Source organism: Pipistrellus kuhlii, unplaced genomic scaffold, assembly GCF_014108245.1.
Source record: "Pipistrellus kuhlii isolate mPipKuh1 unplaced genomic scaffold, mPipKuh1.p scaffold_m20_p_18, whole genome shotgun sequence".
In the NCBI taxonomy this organism is placed as follows: Eukaryota; Metazoa; Chordata; class Mammalia; order Chiroptera; family Vespertilionidae; genus Pipistrellus; species Pipistrellus kuhlii.
In genome coordinates, this window is record NW_023425493.1 from 18,908,695 (window position 1) to 18,926,898 (window position 18,204).

General features: G+C 36.7%; 1 protein-coding gene across 4 annotated transcripts in view; it reads right to left on the bottom strand.

The window, feature by feature from the left end:
* The window catches only part of RALGPS2 (Ral GEF with PH domain and SH3 binding motif 2), a 109,451-nt gene that overhangs the window by 71,812 nt on the left and 19,435 nt on the right, over positions 1 to 18,204 (bottom strand). For 3 of the 4 annotated variants that reach the window (XM_036441922.2, XM_036441921.2, XM_036441919.2), the window contains exons 2-4: positions 6,249 to 6,396; positions 2,064 to 2,168; positions 1,187 to 1,237 (exon numbers count right to left, since the gene is read on the bottom strand). In XM_036441922.2, the coding sequence (XP_036297815.1) occupies positions 1,187 to 1,237; positions 2,064 to 2,168; positions 6,249 to 6,305 (213 nt within the window). In that variant the 5' untranslated portion in view covers positions 6,306 to 6,396. The remainder of the gene's footprint in view (positions 1 to 1,186; positions 1,238 to 2,063; positions 2,169 to 6,248; positions 6,397 to 18,204) is intronic. The other variant, XM_045583182.1, reaches the window with a different exon arrangement.

The window sequence follows — 18,204 nt, forward strand, 5'->3', positions numbered from 1 at the left end:
GCTGACATCATAGCTTAAACAATGTCTTGTCCAATTATTCCATAGCAATAGTCTTGATAAAATAACCAGTATCTGGACAAACAATTTGGAAAACAATTTGAAGATGCTTATGCTCTACAACTCAGTAACTAATGTACTGGGAGTACAGATATCAACATGGGTCTCCTCCGCAATACCGAACATAAGCAGCATGCTAATGAAGACCAAAAACAGGATTCCATTTACATACAGAACATAAAACCGCAATAGCACATATTGCTAAGGGACATATGTGCTTGCAGAAAAAATATACTAAGTGCACAGGAATGACACAGATCCGCAATGGAGAGTGGCAGCCTTGGTGGGAGGAGGGAAGAGAGGAGGTGAATGTAGGAGAACGCAGAGCAGCTTCAACAGTACGAGTTGGGTAGGTACACAGGAGTTCTTCTTCTTCTTTATGTCTTATGTTAAATATTTCATGATAAACTAGAAAACATTTTTTCTGCCCGATGACCAAGTCCAGTTTATGCTGCCAGATGCTATGTAATCTTGGTGATTATGGGTAATGGTTTTCGAGGTGGCATACCATCTAGCCCTCCCTCGACTGCTCACCTTCTGCTATCTGTCCACTATAAACTCACTGTAGCTCACCTGCCATTGCCCTGGGTTTCACAACTCACTCCAGTAATAGTTTCCATATATAAGCATCGTAAGTGGCTTACAGTGGGTAGATGCATAATAAATGTTAGTCTCCCTCTTTAAAACAAAAATGCCTTTTATTGATTCTCTCTCTTCTCACCAAAATGTCAACATAATGTCATAATATAAAGTCATAAAATAAAGGTATTAGGGAAAAGACAACTGGAGTAAGCTGTGAAACAATGTCTTATTCTCATTCTCCCATTAAAAAGCTTCAAAGCATTGGGTAAATCATTCAACCTCTTGAAGTCTATTTCTCCCTTCACTAAAGTTATGAAGCCAAATTGAAAAAATGACTCCTATAGTCCTACATATGACTGAGTGATATATAGCTATGAACACCACTTGAGTTTCTGAGGCCTAAATAATATACAGACAAGTTATATCAAGAGCTTTAAACGTTTATAATTTAGGAAGAATAATTTGACAATTCTAAAACTTCTTAATTTGGGATACTATAATTGCCTATTTTGTATATTCAAAAGAAAAGTTCTTTAGAAGTACTCACATCTGGTTGAATGGCTTTAAATACTGGGACATCCATTAACGTTATTTGACCCTGAAATAAAAAGTAAAAACAAAAACAAAAGACAATTTCTTCTTTGGAATTCCATGTTAATGACATATATATTGTATAATGACATATTAAAGTGATATTCTGTACTAAAATATATATATTGAATAACTAAGTCTTTACCAGAAAAATGTCAATTTATAAAGACTAAAAAAAATGAAAATTGAGTCCTAGTGGCATTAAATAAATATAAGTATTTCACATTATTTTATACCTACTCCTATTTTCTTATGAGATAAATGAGGTAAAGTTAAAAAATAAAAATAATTTTGAAAATTTGAACACAGTTATACATGAAATCAAAACCAAAAATCAGATCTACTGGTTCATGGAGCTGTGTTCAGTATCAGGAAATCAATATATTCTGTTAATAAGTTAAAGGAGAAAAAGAATATAAATAAACATTTATGTCATTTAAGAAATAAAAGTTTTTCTGGGTAACTTTCATGTTATTGTAATAATGCCTTCACCTTTCAATTCTCAATTTTTAATTTACAAAAAGTAAAAATACCCCTAACATGTCAATAAAGTCCAGTTGGCTTGGGGAGGTGGTACAAGCAGGGACTATGAAAGCAATTACCATGAAGGTAAATACTTACTATTACTTACCAAGCTGAAATAGAAGTTTATAAAGCTGCTCTAAAAATATCTACAGATCTTCCCTTTCCCATTTCATCCCTCTGCGTGCTCCATCCTTGGGTTACTCTCCCTTTTAATTTCCACCCCCAGCTTTGTTTATTTATTTTCACCAGGTCCTCTGCTGATCCTAAAATTATGTGCAAAAACTGGAGAAAGGAGGGGGAAGGCTTACCGCATATTCTTCTGGTGTAACCTTAAGAATATCAAATACCACGGCATCAAAGCTTTTCTTCAATTCAGAACCCTTGTCACTTAATGATTCCGAACTGCTGCTTTTCTGTTAAAGTAAAAGAAAATGAGCCATTTTAATACTATCTCCTAGTCAACGTCACAGAAGTGAGATTGGCATTAAAAACCGAGGAAACCGAGCAGAGTGGGTTAACAGATGCTGCAGGAAAGTTGGGCAGAATGTGTTCCTTATCTGGAAAAGCACAAGATAAAAGGTCAGGCAACTTGAGGCATAATCTCAACTTCGGGTATTTAGGTTCCTGAGTAAGACATTTTGTTGTCTGTCAGTTTCCTCGCCCTGACAACCCTATTATTTCTATAGAAATACAATATTTTAATAAGTTCAATGATTTTCAAATGGGTTAAAAGGGAAGTTTAAAGATAAGGATATACCTATTTATACTACTAATTTTTAGACTAATTTTTACTAAGAAAAGGAAAGGTTATTTTCATAACATAAACCACAAAAAAAATATTCAAAATTCTATTAATTAAATAATCCAGTACTATTTGTGACGTGAATGTCTGTGATACTGCAAATGATACTATTCTTCCTATTATATTACAAATTTTCTACTGTAAGGTTACTACAATATTTTATGTTTGAATTTGCTATTATTACATTAGACCAAAGGTGGCTTTTGGCTCTGAATATCTTATTTCTGGTCAGTTTCCATCTCCTTTGACCACATGATAAAAATGTACTCTGCATCTTTTGGCTGAAATCAGAGCTTCATCACTGTAACAATATTTACATTATGCTCTACTAAAAGGTAGCAAGAAATCAGGCACAGTTCATGGCAAAAAAATTTCACCAAAGTTTCAATTACCAAGGTATAATATGTCAGCCTACCAGCTGATAGACACCAATTTTGAGCACTTGTCCTTAATGCCTCATTTTTACCTTTCCCCTCTCTTTCAGGAGCAGCTAATTACTAAAATCATTAATTCTGAAAAGCTCTCAACCATAATTACTTCAAATATTTCTTCTGCTCCCCTTTCCCCTCTGGCAGTCCCGCTATGCTACAACTCTGTCACTGTACCACAGTGGTTGGATAGAGGTCTACTTTTTCATTCCATAAATGGCTTTCCTATAGTTTTATTTGATGTGTTTATAATCTCTGTAACTATGACAAGCTTACAGTATGTCAACAACATTATTTTATGTCCTAAGACTAATATAGAAATTTATTCATAATGTTAAGTATTCAAACAGAATTCAATTTAGCAGTATCCACTAATCCAGTAACCGCCCAGTCAGGTAGTAATCTGGTAATTAAATATAGTTGTAATTTTTTCCAAGTTTTTAACCGCTTTAAGACAAGCCAGCAAATTACAATGGTAGTCTTCCATGAGTAATCACTTCCCTTTTGTCCTTACAATTACAAGGGATGTGCTTCTATCTGCTTTCCCAATACCAGTAAACACAACAGTGATAAGAAGCTAAGCAGTACTTAAGCATAATGTACCCTAATAGAACAGTTAGTAACTCTCTATTCAACACAATGCTAAACAAAGTACACATTTCTAAAAGTCTGAAGCAAAGTTTACTGTAACTCTACTGATATTGGAAGCTTTGAGAGCTCAGGTTAAGAATAAAGGTATGTAATACTTTCAACAATAAAGATAAATTTTTAAAAAGAGAGTAGAGATACTGAGAAAGAAGAAGTCAATCACCCAGAGAAAGAATCTTGTTCATTCTGTAAGCTTATCACATTTATGAGAAATCTTCGTTTTAATATATTAATAGATCTAGACTTTAAGAGAAGATGAAAACTATTTGTATATCTGAAGCCTAATGTTATTCATTCACTTTTAGGAAAGTCAACAAAATTTTGTATAGAAGTGAAATGATCCATTTTATTTAACTAATAATTGTGTACTGCTTCATGTAATACTAGACAAATGTTTCAGAACATATAGTTATTAATATGCTATCCACATACACACATAGTTAACATATGAAAGTAATATGGTTATAAATATATCAAGTAAACATACATATAATACAAACACACATAAACATGTAATATAATCCCTGAGGAAGAAAAGCTATCTATAAATTTGTGAAAAAATTATTAAAAAGTATATTTTATTAAGTTATAGTTTCAAAAATAGAAAAGCTCCCATATGTTCAAGGGATCAGGAAAAGACTTTCCTAAGAATATAGCATTTGAAACAGGTTTTGAAAGACAGACAACATGTATTTTTTGTGCAGTGAGAAGGAGGGACACATCAAAATGAGAAAAGAAATTCCAGGTAAAAAAATGACATAGGCAGGTATAACAGAAGAAGGAAAAGCTAAGGTTTATATATATTCTTTCATGAGACTATAAATTTCATTTTATAGAGGATTAGCAGCAGTTAAATCCATTAGAGAACAAATTTAGGGCCATTTTGAGAAAAGTCTTGAATGCAAGGTTGAGGGTCATTTGTATTTAATTAGGCAATGAGGAACCACAAATAGTTTGGGGGTACAATAAAGTTTTAACAGCTGTATTTGAAGAATACTAAAATTGAACTGCAGTCAAATGGACCCAACCCAGCTTAGTAGAAGTATAAGATCAAACTAAAAAGCTGTTGTAATAATTCAGACAAGAAATAATAAATGATCAAATGAAGACAGAGCTAGCAGAAATAAGGAGGAAAGCACAGGACCCAAGAGATGAACTGTGGGGGACAGGCTCTATCTAAGGCAGCTTCCAAGGATCGATCTCTCTCTCTGTAGTCACACCCTTGTGTAATCTTTTCGACTTGAGTGGGAGCAAGACCTATGACGTGTTTCTAACCAATAGAATAAGCAGAGATGACAGGATGGCAGTTCTAGGACTACATTACAGAACACAGTTAATTTCAGTTTTGCAGTTAATTGTGATGGGCAAAGGGGAAGTAACTGAATGAGAAATCTAAAAATTTAAACTTAGAAGCCCTGACCGGTTTGGCTCAGTGGATGGATCATCAGCCTGCAGACTCAAGGGTCCCAGGTTTAATTCCAGTGAAGGGCATGCACCTTGGTTGTGGGCACATACCTAGTGGAGAGTATGCAGGAGGCAGCTGATCAATGTTTCTCTCTCATTGATGTTTCTAACTTTCTATCCCTCTCCCTTTCTCTCTGTAAAAAAAAAACACACAACAAAATATATTTTTTTTAAATTTTAAACTTAGATGGCTAAAGAGATGGAAATGCTATTAACAGAAGTCAGAGAGAGGGGATGGACTATTTTCTTTACAGGTTGTACAGCAGTAATTTGATTCTGTTCATTTGTAATTAAAATGTCTGGTCCTTCAGAAATGCTTAATAAAATTTATGAGGGAAGCCAGAGCTAGAGATTAAAATCTGGAAATTATTTTTATAAGACAAATAATAAAAACTATAGGCTTAGAATAATTTCAAAAATAGCAAGGCCCAAATAATTGTTTGGGGCAAAATGAAGTTGAAGTTATTAAAGAAATTTGAGGTCAAGGTGTTAAAGGGCCATTATTCTCAAGCTATACAATAAGAGTAAAATAAAGGAAGAGCAGAGAAGCTGGATGCTAAATTAAGGAAAGCAGGCAAGTACCCTAGATTTATAGACAGAACAAAAGAGAGAAAAGGTGAGGCAAAAATAAATTAATGAGATATTAACTAGAGAGGTGAGCACCAGTTCCACCTTCATCTCCATCCTTAACACTCTAAGCTACAATACATCACCAGAGTAGCTCTTCCTAATCCAGCCTCGTGGCTCTTCAATCTCTTTCAATCGGCTTGGAATCACGGGTTCTAGACAGTGACCAAAATTATACATACAATTCCAAGTAAAAGAATCTTTCTGTTTCTCTTTACTATTGCCCTCAAGGTTCATATCATGAAAAATACCCATAAAAGAAATTCTAGGTGTCCTTTAGAACTAAACCCAAGAAACGATTTTAAGTAATCATTATCTGTAAAGCATTTTAAGTAGATAAGGATTAGCTGTTTCTAAGATGCACAGTGATCATCTACATGGCACAATTAAAACGCTTGGTTTTTAAACTACAAAAATTTTAGCCTTTTTTCAAGTTCTGATTTAAATCTGTGAGCAACGATAATGCTTGAAAAGTTAGAATGCCCGGTAAGAACCTTTGAAAGGCACCTTCTTCAATGTCTTACCTCCGAAGCGGTAGCAGCAACATTAACACTGCTTGCCTGCCCGTTCAGTAGGTCCATGCTTCCCACAACATCAGTCCTGCTGCTATGTCAACAGCACAGAAGACTGACTGACTGCTTCACGTCGAAGGCCACAAATACATTATTATTCCTGTAAAAAAGAAACAATTTTAAATGTGTGTTTAATTATTGGAAGTTTAAGAAACCAAATCCAGGTGTATCACCATGTCAAGAAACACATTTTTTCAACTTTACCGAACTCTTTCTTATTTCAGTTAAATCACGAAAGCCAGTTTGATGCATATTTTGTCTACTACCTCCTTAAGCTACATAATGCTCACATTTAGTGGAGCCTTCTAATTAAAGAAGACAAAAACCTTAGAAATATACCTCCAGCAAAATATCTGTTGGTGGGCATCACCAAAATCCTAACTGCAGACACCTGAATGCTTAAAAATTATTAGTAATGGTAGTGCCCTTAGTCACATCTTAAGTTTATCTTCATTTCTTTAGATATAGTCTCAGAACCAGCTAAGAGCAAAACATTGTGCTAGAATTTTTTAAATGAAAGTGTATTAGAAATAATGGCTTTTAGCCCAGCCAGCATAGCTCAGTGGTAGAGCATCAACCTATGTACTAGGAGGCCATGGTCTGATTCCTGGTCAGGGCACAGGCCTGGGTATGTAGCCTTGATCTCCAGCATGGGACACGCAGAAGGCAGCTGATCAATAACTCTTTCTTATTATTGATGTTTCTACCTACATCTCCCTCTCTGAAATCAATAAAATACATATTTTAAAAAAATAATGGTCTAAAACCATTTAGAATTCATTTAGAAAATCAATGTAAAAATGAATAGCTCACAGAAATACTTTAACTTTCTTCAATCCACAGTATTTCATTTTACAAGCTTCACTATTCTTAAAAATCCAAATTCTCTCTGAAGGCAAAACTCAATCTGTAATGAAATGTTTTCAAATAATTTCACTTTATTCTACATTCTATGAATAAAGATTAATTTAGGTATGAATTAATATATCAACAGTGCCCCCTAGTGTTAAGAAAAATATTTTAATTAATTAGGGAATGTATTCTTAACCCACTTTATATCAAATATATACATTTTATTGCCACTATTTACTGAAAAATAGGTAATACAGACCAAGAATTAACATTAATACATTGGTGAACTATAACAGTAAGGCCAGAGAGATTGATAATCTATATCAAGATTCAAGTTTTCTTGACCTGCTTTTAAATAAAATGTCATTCAAATTATTCCTCAAGAATTAAAGTCATATTAAAATAAATTACGCTTTTAGTAAAAAAAAAAAATAGTATACAGCAAAGCATACCTCAAAGAATATCCTATTCATAACTATTTATAAATGCACTACATGCCAACAATATTTAATACTGTTTAAGGACAACAAAGCCTCATATGATACCATAAAAACATTGTAATTTCTGAAAGACAGTTTACTTTTTTTATTATATGCTTTAAAACTTTCCTGGATGAGGATTAAAAAAAAAAATTCAAGTGGACAATTATAAAGAAACATGAAAACAGGAGTGACAGGTCCAGCAGAAACTAAAACTTCTTGTTATATTTTTATAAGTTTTGTGGGGGGAAAATGGCATAGGTAAGATTAAAACACTGTATTTGTAACTCAATAGCTACATAAAAGTTATTTCAAAGCTTGCTTTACTTTAAAATTTATTATTAATTTAACATTAAAGACATATTTTATATGACAGTCATAGAAGGCCCAAAGATTTAAATGGTCTATATATATCAGAGCATAAAGACTCGCTCACTTCAGCACATGTGACAGCTAAACTTGAATGGCCTCCTTAATACTGTTGATTTACAAAAATGGTAGATTAGTTCAAAATTTCCTAGTACTTTATTTGTGTTTTCAACATAATTGATATTGAGCTATTCTGACTAAAGTTTAATTAAAAAATGTGGATGCCTCTTAAAACCATTTCTGGTCTAGTACTAAGCAAGATTATCTTTCTTATTTGCCTCCCCTTAAAAAGTTTAAGTCATTACAAAGGGAAAAGAAAGGGGTCCTGATGTACACCAATATAGGAGGGGGGGACATTCTTTTAAACCAGGCAATGTGGGATTTTCATAGATAAAGCCCCAGTGGCGAGGTAGGAATAAAAATTTACCAGATCTACAAACAAACAACCCCAATACAAGTAAAAGCAGAAAACACAACTATTATTAGGTTATCACTTGAGAGCTTTAGATGTGAAATTATTAGATACAAGGCTATCAAAGAGGAAGATTAAAACCTGCAGCCTTAAAGGAGAAACTGAAAAAGACAAACATTTGTAAGAAAACCAAGTATTTTTTAAAAAGAAAAAAAAAAGTCATTGGAGAATTATCAGATTAAAGAATTAAAGAGAATTTGTGAAGAAGAATCTTATATAATAAAACCCTAATATGCAAATTGACTGAACAGCGGAATAACTAATTGCTATGATGAGCACTGGCCACCAGAGGGCAGATGCTTAATGCAGGAGCTGCCCCTTGCTGATCAGTACACTTCCACAGGGGGAATGCTACCCAGCCGGACATCCCCTGAGGGGTCCCAGACTGCAAGAGGGTGCAGGTGGGGCTGAGGGACTCCCCCAACTAGTGCATGAATATTGTGCACCAGGTCTCTAGTATAAAAAATTATGCAAAAATTCTGCACAAAGAGTTAATGAAATGGAAAACTATGAAACTAAATAAATAAACAAATAAAAATAATAAGATGTAACTTAGAGAGCAGTTCCAGAGAAAGAGAGATACTGAAAGAAATTCTTTAAAGAAATAAAGGCTGAGAAGTTTACAGAACATGAGAAAGACATATACCTTCCTATTTAGGAATCACAAGCCTTGAGCAGGATAATAAAATCTTAAAAGTCATATATATATAATACACACACACACACACACACACACACTAGTGGGGCCCGGTGCACGAAATGAGTGCACAGAGGGGGAGGTTCCCTCAGCCCAGTCTGCACCCTCTCCAATCCAGGACCCCTTGGGGGATGCCCAACTGCCAGTTTAGGCCTGATCCTTGTGGGACATCCCTTTCGCAATCTGGCTCCTAACCTCTCTGCCTACCTGCCTGCCTGATCGCCCTAACTGCCTTCCTCTGCAGGCCTGATCTCGCCCCCAATTGCCCTCTACTGCTGGCCAACTTGGTTCTGATTGGTCGGTTTATATGCCAGTCAGGGTCAAATGCTCCATCTCCTGGGCAGCTATTGGCTCCTCACAGTTCTCCCAGATTTGGTTCTGATTGGTTGGTTTCTATGCCAGTCAGCATCTCCGGGCATGATCAGAGAGGTGGAACTAATCAGCAGCCCCTGTGGAGGCCCAGAGAGAAACAGAGGTGCTGAAGAAGCCCGGAGAGAAAGAGAGATGCAACAGCTGATCAACAGCTGCCATGGAGGTTGCAGATCAGACCCTGCCTCTCTCTTCAGGCCTTTCTCCAGGCCTGATCAGCAGCCCCTTCGGCAGTCAGTGCTGGGTCGCTGCGCCCGCGCCCGCGCCCGCAGCAACACTGACTGCAGGACTAACTTCCAGTGTTCAACTGAGCCTTCAGTCAGTCTTTATAGAACATGGGTGTGTGTGTATATATATATATAAAATCTCACTTTAAACTGTTTAAAAAGCAAGCAAAATAAGTCACTTTACTTACAGAGGAATAAAATTAAATGGAAAGCTTCTACAGTACCAAAAGGCAGACAGAGAAGAAAATAAAATATCTTCAAAGTGCTAAGAGAAAATAACTGTTAACCAAGAATTCCATACCCAGCTAAATTCTCATTCAAGAGAAAGTATCAATAAAATAAAGATATTTTAAACAAAGAAAGAATTTACCACAAAATTAGTTCAAAGTGATAAGCAGCTGGAAGGGAGAATAAAAGAAGACAGATGAAGAGAAAAACAGATGAATAAACAGATAAGAAAAAAATATATACAGGACAAAAAGGGGAGTGGGGAAGGGAAGAGAAGGAAAGAGAAAGGGGAAAGGGAAGGAGGGGGAAATGAAAAAAGGAGGGAAACAAAAATGGTTGTTCCTACTCAGTTCAAGTTTATTACCCTGTTTCCCCGAAAATAAGACAGTGTCTTATATTAATTTTTGCTCCCAAAGATGCAGTATGTCTTATTTTCAGGGGATGTCTTATTTTTCCATGAAGAAGAATACGGTACACATTTATTGTTAAATGAAAGTAAAGGAAATGTATTACCTGTATATGGTACGGTAGTACGGTAGCTGTCAACACAAACCAGACAAACTGTGAATCCTACAGTATCAAGAATTTACTCATTTATTCAATGACAAACATGTCATCATCTTCTGGAACATCATCATAACAATCCAATTCCTGAATTTCCTGGTGAATTTCTTGTGACTCCATTTCTTTCAGAATCAGTGGACCAAATCTCTCATGTTTAGCCTAGGGGGATCTTATTTTCGGGGGGACGCCTTATATTTCACTCAGAAGGAAACCTGTAAGTAGGTCTTATTTTTGGAGGATGTCTTATTTTCAGGGAAACATGGTAAATAGCTAGAGGAGGAAAGAGCAGGAAATGAGAAAAAAAAACAAAAAAAAAAACACACACAGAATACCACAATCCTTTACACTGTGATTCAGCTTCAAGAGTCACATGATTTCTGCAGGAGGAAATGATGTTTAGGTTTATAAAGGCAAGCTGAATGTCAAGAAGAAAGGAGAAGTAAAAACACTATAAACAAGCGCACACATTTAAAGTAAAGATAGTCCCAAGGAGGTGCAGTATGGAGCTCTGGAGGACCTTTCTGAGAGGGTCAAAGAAGTAACAGACTCTGAAGGGTTTCATCTGTCCCTGGGCGGAATACAGACTGAAGAGATCTGGCACTAGGAATCATTAAAGGTTCCTGAGTAGGGCAATGGCCTTAGGAAATGAAAGTTTTTCAAGGTTTAATGTGCCAGGGGCATGCCCCTGGGCTTTTAAAACAACAAAGTATCTGAAGTGGTGTGCAGGCCCCTTTCCACCCAAGCTTCTCCAATCTCTGCTCTCCAGAACCCTCTTCTAGTCTATAGTGGTACAAAGCTTCCCATGGTCACATTCTATCTCCTAACTCCAATCAGATCATGTTACCACCACCAGTTTCCAATGCAGATTCCCTAATTCTGCAAAAATGGCAATTTCACCTACATGATACTTTAATGAAAACAAAAACAAGTCAGAATTCATGAATAGCACCCCCATGATCCCACCATCCCCTCCACCATCCAAACTTCGGCCAAGGGGCACAGGAAGTAATCCAGTGGGAAAAGCATGAGACAGGAAATACTCCGTCTAGGACTTTAAACAGGTGTGTTATGTTGGGTAAATTATTTAATCTCTGGACTTTGGTTTATTCATTTATGGGTAAGAGATGATAAAATGTACCTCAGAGACAGTTTCAGAGAAATGAAATCATATAGAAAGACAAAATTAATGCTTCTAGAAATGATATACTATAATGGAAAGAACACAAATTTTGGAGTCAGAAATTCTGGGTTCAAATCCTAGCGTAAACACTACCAGCTAACTATAAGGCCTGGGGCAAGGAACTTTGCTGATATTGAAGTCCATCTATCAGCGATGTGATTTAAAAAGAAAAGCAAATGGAAAAAAGAAGGCAAATGGAAAAAAGAAGGCAGATCTCTTCTACTTCTAAATTCCAGAAGCATGTGAATATTCCTCTAAATTAAGCATTTTGAAAGCATATTTTAAAATACAGGTATACTGAAAATTTACTAAATAATCCAAAAACGTTTTTAGTTTAAAAAGTATTCATTTTTTAAAAAGAAGTCCTAAATAAGCAAACATGCTAACTGATAATACTTGTATCTCTCAGGACAAGGAGATAAATCTACAAACAGTTTGCAATACTAAGTCACTGGATTTAATGATGAGAGGTCCCTTAGGTGAGACACCATCTTGCATATTAACTATTTTCTAAGTGCGGGGGAAACGCAGGGAGCGGCTGTAGGGTCAAGCCTCGGACTGACCTGTAGCAGAGCCACATACAAGTCCCAGCTTGGAGGGCAGAGGCCTCCTAGCACAACTAAGCTTGACTCCATAGCTGCTTCCTACACCAAGTATAGATTAAACATACATGTTATATTATTTTATGAATTTATTCAAAGTACACATCTTGAAAATATTCCACATAAGTGAATAAAAAATTCTAAACTTCACGTAATTTTTAACCAAAGGATAGCAAACATTTTTCAAACAACAGCAATTTACAATCTGAAACTAAAAAGACAAGGTCTGAGAAACTTCAACACTATAAGCCAACCACAATGACAAGTTTTAGCAATTTCACATACCACCCAGGTTGCAAAAGAAGAAAAAAATTGACAATGTCTAGGTTAATCTACATATTTAGAAGTCTCATGTCAAAAGAACGAAATAAATTATATTCCAGCAAGACTGCTTACTAGATCACTTAACAAATAGTAGTTTAAAGTTAATATCTACTATGTAGTTTTCAGACATATTTTATTTCTAAATATTTTAGTGACATATTCAAGGTGTGTGTGAAAGATGATTTTCAAAACAAAATAAGCTAAGACCTTAAATCAGAAGAAAAAAGGTAAGAATAGCAGGAATTTTTCACATCACATGCCACCTTAATAACACCACCTGAAGTAGAATGCATATAGTAAAGGCCAATGAAAAGAAACTGGTCCATTTAAAAACCTGTCCATCTATAAAAATAGCAGACATTATTTCTGAAAGTAGACAAAAACTTTAAAATAGTGAAGCTACTTTTAAAAAATTCACTTGGATTAAAACTGTATTACCTTAATCAATAGAGACTCTATACACAAGTCTTTCAGATACAGTTTTGTTGCATTTGTATTAAACTGTAGAAGCAATGGGGTGATCCATTTATAAACTGGCTCACATCTATACAGATTGATGTTTATATTTCCATGTTCCTAATGGCCTACATAAATACTTACAGTGGAAGAGAGACTTTCAAATTACTAAATCTATTAAATGATGTCTTTGAAGGTTATGTGCCATCTCCAGCACAGAAGTTTGCTGAAGATAATTTGACAGGTGGTTCTAATACACAAGAGCTCCGAGATCTCCTGTGTGACCTGGCCCGAAATAGAAATGTAGGTTAACCAGATAACAGGAAGTTCCAAGCAAAAAGATAAACTGTGCTCTAAACATTTGTTTATTTTGTCTGTGTGTGTGCACACACATGCGTGTGCGTGCACATATGGCCAGGTGCTCCACTCAGAACACTAGCCGATAAGGGTGTTCATTTAACTTATAATCCTATATATTTTAAATAAAACAACAAAAACAAAATTCTGAACATACTGAATGATAGTAGCAATTAAAACATGAAAACTATCCAACTGAATCAGAAAGAGAGTTATATATTTAGCAAAAGTGTGCCACTGAAGGCCCAGGAATGGTCAGAGAAAGGAACTCAGCCTGTTAATATCAAACTAGAGGTCTGGCACACAACATTGGTGCAGGTTGGGGCCCCGAGCCCTCGGGGGATGTCCGCCTGCCTGCCTGCTGCTCCTTAGCGCTGCTGCCACTGTGCTCGCCAGCCTTGAGCCCGGCTTCTGGCTGAGCAGCGCTCCCCCTGTGGGAGCGCACTGACCACCAGGGGGCAGCTCCTGCGTTGAGTGTCTTTCCCCTGGAGGTCAGTACCGGTCTATTTGCACATTAGTCTTTTATTGTATAGGACAGTGGAACAGAAAAACAATGCTAATAGGGGCAAGACAGATGTCAGGACTTCAAGATTGGAGCCAACATTTCAGGTGAGGTAACAGCACAGCAGTACCTCCCTTAAAGCTGCAAGAGGAAGGAGCCTAGAGAGAATGGCAATTAAATAGCCCAGCATCTAAGAGGTGAATCTAAATGGTACATTACAGAATAATCCATAGGCAAAGGATTATACACAGTAGAACACTAGGCAACCATTGGAAGATCACAGAAGAAAACTCAGTGATGCAAGGGAAAACAATCACAATGTATACTAAATGAATAAGGCAATTTTTCAAACAGTATGAAAGGTATGATACTCGTTGGTTGTCATTATCACTAGTATAGATATATTATAGCACAGCATATTATCCTATATAATTAAAGGCTAATATGCAAATAGACTGAATGGCAGGACTGGTCACTATGATGTGCACTCACCACCAGGGGGCAGACCTAAGCCATCAGACAGACATCCCTCGAGAGCTCAAGGACTGCAAGAGGGTGCAGGCCAGCCTGAGTGACCGACCCCCACCCCCCCACCCCCGCCCCCAGTGCACGAGTTTCATGCACCAGGCCTCTAACAGCATATAACCAGCATACACTGAAATGTGACTATCTCCAAGTTTACAAGTCAATTTTCCCCTAACTTTTGGCTTACCTACAGACTTTTTAAATTTTCTACAAAGTTAATTTAATTAGAAAAGAGTAAAAAATAGTGTTTTCACACAGACTGCTTACTAGTTGCAAGATAGAAAATAAGGAACTACACTGTGTAGATCAAAGTTACCGCCACCAATGAGGAGCACGGACTACGTGCCTCTCACGTGACACATGGGAAGTAAACAGCACTTAGATCACGTCCACAAGCAGGACTGCAACCCCGAATCTAATCCTGAGGAAATGGACAAACATAGCCCGAGGAACCTTCCTTATCTAATTTCGAGGAAAGAAACAAACATACCTCAAGGAACCTCCCCTAAGTGCATTCTTTTTAAATGTTATGAAGCACAAAGAAAGGTATTACACAGGAAAAGAGACCTGTCAACTAAAGGTCCTAAATTAAAGGGCAGTAAATGCTACACAAGATCTTATCGGGACAACTCACACAACTGGACTACAGACTGTAGATAAAAGTACTGTATCAGTTTCCTGAATTGATAACTGCACTGTGGTTACACAAAAGAATAATTTTTGCTCTTAAGAATCATAGATGAAGTACTGTAAGTTAAAGGAGTATGAGGTATGCAAACTAATCTCAAATACTTCAGGAAAAGAGTATGTATATGTATGTGAGAGAAATAAGTGATGAGAAAGCAAATGGGATAAAACATTAACAATCGGTGAATTTGTATAAAGGGTGAACTATTTTATTCTCTTTACTACTCTTAGAACTTTTCCGTTAGCTTGAAATTATTTCAAAATAAAAAGTAGAAGGGGAATTCTATAAATTATCCTTGAATTATACAGTAGCTCCTCAGCTTAAAAACCCACAACTTGCAAAATTTCACAGGAACTAAGAAAGCTCTACATCCACTCCAGAGGACAACTCTTCCCACCAACAGATGGCCTCAGTGGTCACTGGTTTAGTGTTACTTTGGCCTTCAGAGCCTGCTTGGTGAGCAGCCTTTGGAACTAAGCTATAGAGATCCAGAAATACTGTGCCTCACGCTAATAGCTAATACAAAGAATAATACAGATGAACATTACGGTACTTAAGAGGTGGAAGGTACTTTGGAGATCTCAGGTTGGGGTACATTTCAAATCACCAAGTCTTCTCTTATTTTAATATTTGCCCCCAATATCCCAGGGCATACCTTACACTCCCACTCCTAAAGAATTGTGGTTGTAATAGTTTACTATAAAGAGATGGGGAAGTATCCTTCATATATGCCCAAGAATGAAAGAAGGGAAGAAAAAAAAGGAAGTAAAGAAAAAGAAAAGGGGTGGGGGAGTAAATTTATCTACTGCTTTATTCCAATCCCCTGATTTTACAGAGACAACACTCCAGTGGGAGGCCAGGCTCACATAATCAGTTAATGGCAGAGGTGGGTCTTTAACCAGTCTTTGGTTTGCTAACCTCAGCACTTTCTACAAAGCCAAATTACCCTCTCCCTACGACCCTAATTAAACGTTTAAGTACTGTGGAAATGTGAAGGTGGCTGGGATGACATATCTAGTTTCCCTCTTAACATCTAATAAAATTCCTTAGGTGAACAATACGACAAAGGAAAGAACATGTACAAAGGCTAGGAATAGTCAAAATCTTTTGTCCCTGGCATTCAGGGAAGCGCCTATAGTTAAATACGGTGTAATTAGAGGGCAAAATGTAAATGAGACAGGAAGCATCAGGCACTGCGGCTGGAGAAGTAGGTTTAAAGAAAGGACGGATGTTTGTCCCAGTAAAAAAGAGGCTGGACTTTATCCTGTGGCAATGAAAAGGCAGAGCCCTTATAAATGGACTAGTAAATTATACGATCTTATAAGTTTCATTCAGGAGGAGATACACACATACTGAGACTGTATTATTCATTCTTACTGAATTCAAGTCTCAAGAAACGTGATAACTTCAACTACAACGACCTTCAATGTTGATTACTGATTTGTCCCAAAACATTTTGAAAAATCCTCAAATTAAAGAATATTACTATGGCATATAACACATTAAAGCATAACTATTTTTTTTACTCCTACAGACTTTTTAAAAATATATATTTTATTGATTTTTTTCACAGAGAGGAAGAGAGAGGGATAGAGAGGAAGAGAGAGGGATAGAGAGTCAGCAACATCAACGAGAAAGAAACAATGATCAGCTGCCTCCTGCACACCCCCGACTGGGGATGTGCCCACAACCAAGGTACATGCCCTTGACCGGAATCGAACCCGGGACCCCTCAGTCCACAGGCTGATGCTTATCCACTGAGCCAAACCGGTTTCGGCCTACAGATTTTTTAATGATTCTACTGATACTGAAATAATTTTTACTATTTAATTATCATAAAAATTGCAGAACAGATTGATTTACACAATGAATTTAAGCCACCACAGAGTCTTAATTTATCCAAAATTCCTTTCCCTAGACTCATTCAGTGGTCATCAGCACTAGGAGTTGGCTCCAGTAGCATAGAGTGCTGGCATAAATAAAATTACTGTACAGAAAAAAGCAGCAGAGAATAATGAATTGCACTGAGGTAGGCCTACTGGGTAGTGAATTAGGATCAAATCTATGTGTGCTCAGCAAACTGACAAATTACATGTCATAACCCTTCCAATCACTCATGGAATAGTGAAAACTACAGCGTTAATTTGTGAAACACAGAGATTGTTCTATCAGCAAATGACTCGTCAAAAAAGCATCATGTACTCTGATAATAAAGAGTCCAGCAGTCTTTTAAAAGCGACAATGCCTATAACAAAAATATTTGCACAGCAGCTTATAGCTTACAAATTTCGGCAGAAGGATTTCAAGATATCTTGTTTTAGCTCTGGCTGGTGTGGCTCAATTGGTTGGAGTGTCCTTCTGTATAACAAAAGGTTTCAGGTTCGATTCCCACTCAGGGCACATACCTAAGCTGTGGGTTTGATCCCTAGTTCAATCTCTCTCTCTGCCCCCTTTCCCTGCCCCGCAAGTCAATGGGCATGTCCTCAGTTAAGATTGGGGGACAGGGGGAGATAATATGTTTTAGTAAATTCACAACCTAATTTTCCATTGTAACATTTTAGTAAGAACCAAGAGTACTGGGTGTCTGAAGATGTTTACTCCCACATAAGGTCCTGGGACCACCCAATGACCAGATGAAGAGAATTTCCTGTATAAATATTGGAGGGTTATGGAGATTATTTCAGTAGCCCCCTAAGATAAAAGTCGTTACATGCGACTTAAGAAATGAGGCCCAAAGAGGTTGAGAAGAGGGATATCTCTTAAGAGCAAAAAAATCTTTCCGGAAGTTTTCTCCTTTCATCCTACTTCCCCCCCCCCCCAAGCCCCCCAAAGGAAGGTTTCCCTACATGTTGCATTTGCTACAATTCCTTCCTATTTACTTATGTGCCAAAGAGGAAATGTCGGGAAAATCTTCACAGAGATCACATTGAGATGCATCTTAATGAGTAGAAACTGGGCAGATGAAGAGGAAATAGTAAGGACATATCTGGCAAGAAGAAGAAATAGTAATTACAAAG